Here is a 5518-nt window from a genome sequence, read left to right on the forward strand (position 1 = left end):
AGTTACATTTTCTGTTTCCATAATTTTACTAAATTTTCCTGACAGTACCACACCCTCAAGCAGAGCCCCAACTCCTTACCGTGCACCGTAAGGGGCTCATGCCTTGGCATGGCTTCCTCAGAATGTTCTGTGTCCCTCCTGCATGGTGGCGATGGCTGAGGCCAGCAGTGCTATTTGACCTGGGCCTGGCACTTACCTGGACCCTGAATCCTCTTGTCCTCCTTCAGGGTTCTTTCTTTCCCTCTTTCTTGCATGGGAGACACCAGATGTCTCAGGGAATTGCAGGGCTCATGCTTACAAGTAGGGATGTCCTGGAGCTCCTTGGTTGAGTCCTGGCTCCAGAGGGGGCAGCCTTGCAAGCAGATTGCTCCTGTGGCTGGTACGGTGTTTCTTTTGTGTGACTGTGTGGGATTGGATTGCCGGAATGGTTCTGAAATGCATGTTTTGGTGACCTAAATTATTTATGTAGACAAGGTCTTGCAACAAAAAAAATTTTTTTCCCCTTAGGGTCACACACCCACATTTTAGATGAGGAAACCCATACTAGAGATTTAAAAAGTTCACTCCAAGATCACACCAAGAGTAAATATGGAATCCTAGGTTTTTACAAAGGCATTTTGAGTTTTAGGTCATATAGCCTATTATTCTATATGAGAACAGAGAAGGCACACCCGAGGGATTCTCAAATTAACTGGGAGATACTAGAAAAAATAAGAGGTCTTGCCATGGCAGATGTGTGAGTGGGGATGGGGTGGGTGGAGGTAAATTCTAGAGAAATATGGTACTAAATGCAATGAAGCTGAGTCTGTATATACTACAGCTGATGGGACCTCCCGATTGCTTCCACGACTAGGTCGCTTATCAGGTAATGTGGTTCTGCAAACTTTAGATGAAGAGAAAGCTGGAGGAAAACAGAACATTTGCTCTTTTTAATCCCAATATAAAGCTTCCCCTTCTTTTCAAGATTCTTTCAAGACAAGGACACTTAGAGCTCTCTGTTCCCACTGGCATCTCTGGGCAAGGAAGGGCTTTTACGAGAGGACCTTGAGAATGCTTCAAGTTAGGGCTTTGTTTCTTGTGGGAACATGAGGGAAAGTGGAAAAACCTCCAATTTGTTTAGTGAGGAAACATGATCTTCCTGCTCTTCTCTGGGGTGAGTCAAGTGGTAGGGACTGACATTAGGTCATTCCTGGGATATAAATATGTGCCTGTGCAGAAAGCAGCCTTCACACCTACTACCGTAAGTGGGGCCACTAGCTCAGTGGATTCACTGCATTTTGCAGTTCAATTTTAAACTCCAAGTAAATATCACAGAAACCCTGTCATGAAGCTAGTAACTCTGTTTCTGCTGGTGACTGTCAGCATTTGCAGTTACTCTGGTAAGTAGCCTGAACACGTATCTCTACTTTCTGTGATAGGAATGTAATCAGTAAGCCTAGGCTTCCAGGGGAATTTGGTGGAGGGAATTTTAGAACCACAGAATGGAAAGGTCAGAAGGGATTTCAGATGCAGCAACCTCACCCCCACCCCAGCCCCAGCCTACCAAGCTCTAACCCAATAGAAGTACTATCCATAGTGAATCCTACATAAGAAGTTAGCCAACTCACACTAGAGGTCAACACTCTTGAACATTGTCACCATAGTTTTTCTTTTCTTTATTAATCTTGAGTCAAAATCTCACTTGGTAACTTCTTTCTTTTGAAACTATATGGAGTCATTCTTTCTATCGTCTGTAATCAGTTGCCAGGTTGTTTCTCCTGAGACATAGCTACATTTATCATTCACACAGTCAATGGATAGTTGCTGAATGGCTACAACCTGTTGGATACTTGGATAAGCATCGGAAGATTTAGATATGAATCAGACACAGAGATTGTTTACAAGGTTCTTGTAATCTGATAGGGGAGATAAGGCTTCTTCAGACAGAAGTCACTCTGATGCTAGACTAATGCATAGAGACATACACAGCCAGAGCTCTGTGGGAGAACTGAGCGGCGAACAGTTCGATTTCTAGGTGGGGTATAGAAGTTGGATTCTTGATCCATTCTTTTTGAAGGGAGTCATTTTAACTACACGAAAGTATATTTGGATGCATCTACAAAATTCATTGGGATAGCCACTGTTCATTCAAAGAACAGAAAGCCTTGAAAGTCTTCCCCTGGAAGTGTATAAGTATATGCAGAGAAGACAGCCACCAGAACCTTTAAAATAAGTAGGGAGACTAATCCTGAGAAACTAGGTGCTGTCCACTCCCACACTGGCAACTCTGGTTTGTGCTTTTTACTGAAATTTTGGACCGATTTGTAACTTCACCAGCTTTGGCTATTTTGTTGTCTTTAGTAACTAGCGTCAAATATCTACTGACGGAGGTGGCAACAGAAAGCTGGGTGGAAGGAAATAAATATCCCTCCTATGCGGGAGGATTTGGGAGGGAAAATAGGTGGTAGAAGATGAAGGGAAGATAGATGCATAGGCTCCACTTGTATGATTTGAATGGGGAATGAAAAGGATTCCAAAGGAAAATGAATTATGGCAGGGTCTTACTAGGAAGATGTGTGTTCTTATGTGTGTTCTCATGTACGTGTGTGTTTACATATTTGCACGTGTTTTGTAAAAATGTATATTGTATGTATTTTTCTCATTCTCTACACTTTCCCTCTATTCATCTTCTATGTGAAAGTTCTCTTTCTAAAGCCAAAGATACAAAACGCAATTGTTCCATAAAAGAGTCTTGATACCTCCCCATTGCCCTTAGGGAACAAAGTCTCAAATGCATTAATATGGCATTCTAGGCTCTGAAAAATCTGATCTCACCTGGGTTTTGCTGCCTTACCTCCTTCCCCACCTCAGCATACCTCACTGGAATTCTGCACTCCAGCTGCTCTGGAAGGTACAACAGGCAGTGTGCACACTTTCATCCTCACGTTTCAGTGCCCTTGTTAATTTTGTTCCTTTTTAAAATGCACCTCCCCTACTTTACCTTGTGACCCTGGATTCTGCCTCAAGATACAGCTCCAGCAACATCTCTCTGGGAAGATTGCTCCAACACTCTACCACATTAGAATTAGTCATCCCTTCTTTTATGTTTCCATAGAGCTTTATCCACAATGTTAGCACAGCACATGCCACACTGTGGCATGTACAGATCTTTATTGTCCACCAGACTGTGTAAGTTCTCTGAATAGAATATCCTCGTCTTATTCATCTATGTATCTGCACTAACCACTACAGAGTTGGTGTTCAGTTATGTTTGTAGCATTGGGTTGAATTGGTTGGGAGCAGTTTCCTGGGCTGTGGTTGATTGGGTTCATGCATGTCCCCAAGTGAAGGTTCATTATGGAATCTACTTTTTGGCCTCAAAGCCATGGATTGTGGAGATAGCCACATGCAAAGTACATTCCTGTTCAGTGAACCACCAGTTTTTACTGAGTGCTTACTAAATGCCAGAGTCTAGTATTCTAGGCATGAGGTACAGTAGTGAATAAAACATAAATTCCTTGTTCTCATGGAGTCTGCATATTAGTGAGAGGTTGAAGGCACAAAATAAATAAGTGAGTTTTACTATTTTACGTAATGGTAAGAAAAAATAAAGGAAGTTAGAGGATAATAAATGATGCTATTTTAGGTACCTTTCTGAGGAGGTAACATTTGAGGAGAGACATGTAGCTAACTGGAGAAAGAAAGTTCTGAGGAGACAGAACAGCAGATGCAAAGGCCCTGAGGCAAAAGTTTTCATGGGAAATCAAGTGAGACTGGAACAGAGTTATTGATGGACACAGTGGAAAGTAGTGCAGTCGTGGACAGGAGTCAGATGTGCCTATTTCACTCAGTTTCCTTTTTGCTCTGCAGCTACCACCTTCCTTATCAACAGTTTGCCAGATGCTGTCAACAAAGACTTACCTTTACCTGTGGACAACATTCTCCCCTTTATGGATCCATTAAAGCTTCTTCTGAACACTCTGGGCATTTCTGTTGAGCACCGTGTGGAAGGGCTAAAAAAGTGTGTGAATGAGCTGGGACCAGAGGCCTCTGAGGCAGTGAAGAAACTGCTGGTAACTATAGGTTGTGGACTAATTTGTCAATGGGGAGAGCTTAGTCACCTGAACGCCCCCCCCCCATACTCCCGTTCACCCTGTTCTCACCTGTGGACATGTATTTCCCTGGATGTACTCATACAAAGTTTGCATGCCCAGGAATCTCAAGGAAAGTGCAGCATCTACACAAAGCAGCAGTGGAGGGGAAGGGGAATGGTTCTCTCCTCTGGGGCTGGAACTCATTTCATCCTAAGGTGTAGTGACCCCTGAAAAGAGTGAATAAAGCAATGAATAGATTTCATTTTGTCCTGTGTTTATTTCTAGGGGCTCTATTCAGAAGGGCCCACTAGATAATTTTTTTCTTGGGTCATAAACTTCAGAGAGCCTCTTGTTATCAAGAGAACTGGCATTTTCAGGAAGACATAATCATGTCTTCCCCTCTGCTTGACTCTAAGTTAAACATCATCATTTTCTTCAACTGCTCTTTGACAGTGTTTCTATACCCCTCAAGCTCCTATTCCCTCACTTCTAAAGAATTTTTTAAATATAAAAATTTAAAATTTAAAATTTAAAATATAAAAATATAAAAATTTAAATATAAATATAAAAAAAGAGTTTTCAAAGTATTATCTGACAAGACTAGGGTCTTTCACTGACTCGGCGTCTACAACACCAGAGTGCGAGGTTCTATTAAGTTTGTGGTTATACTATGGCCGCTCCATAGGTCACAGACCCTGCCACCAAGTTAGGTCTTCAATGCATCATCCTTTGGCTACTAGGTTCTGAACTATCCTTTCCTTTTCTCCATGCCACCATCTATGATGATGCCAGAATTATCTTTCCAAGACCATAATTCTGGTGATGTACAATCACCTATAGATGTCAAGTTCCTCAGGATGGCTACAAAGCCCTTCATGACCTGGCCTTTGTTTGTTTGCATGGAGGAATCTTTTTCCTCCCTTCCTTCCTTCCTTTTCTTTCTTGGAATATTCCTTTCTTGAAATGTGCTCTAGCCCCATTCACACTGAGAAAATCACTAAATCTCTTTCCTGCTAACACTTTTATGCCTTCATGAAAAACCTAGTTTCTTCCTACCAAGAATATCTGCCCTGATCTGCCTTCAGGCCTGAGCTTGTACCAGTCTTGGAACCATTTGCCCTCAGAGCCACTCCCCACCCTTTCCCTGCTCTCCTCTGTGATGCTGAGCCCTCAGGTTCCCATGTCAGCTGAACTTTGGGCTGCATTCTGACCGTGGGAGGCTTAGGCAGGAGATAGGAGATGGGAAATGGGAAAAACCAGAGTATGTTTTGTTTCTTGTCTGTATCAGTATCAAAATACTGGTTTTGATATTGTAGTATAGTTTTCCAAGATGCTGTCATTAGGGGAAACTCAGTAGAGAATATGCTGGATCTCTCTGTGTTATTTCTTACAACTTCATGTGACTCTATGATTATTTCAAAATAAAAAGTATAATTGAAAACTAT

The 5518-nt window shown here is 42.1% G+C and overlaps 1 protein-coding gene across 1 annotated transcript; it reads left to right on the top strand.

The window, feature by feature from the left end:
- Nucleotides 1-1324: 1324 nt before the first annotated feature.
- On the top strand, nt 1325-4887 carry SCGB3A2 (secretoglobin family 3A member 2). Its single transcript, XM_021702118.1, has 3 exons — nt 1325-1379; nt 3850-4052; nt 4759-4887. Exons 1-3 carry the CDS (start codon nt 1325-1327, stop codon nt 4885-4887), a joined length of 387 nt encoding a protein of 128 aa, XP_021557793.1.
- The last annotated feature ends 631 nt before the right edge of the window (nt 4888-5518 follow it).

The sequence above is a fragment of the Neomonachus schauinslandi genome, chromosome 7 (assembly GCF_002201575.2).
Source record: "Neomonachus schauinslandi chromosome 7, ASM220157v2, whole genome shotgun sequence".
NCBI lineage: Eukaryota > Metazoa > Chordata > Mammalia > Carnivora > Phocidae > Neomonachus > Neomonachus schauinslandi.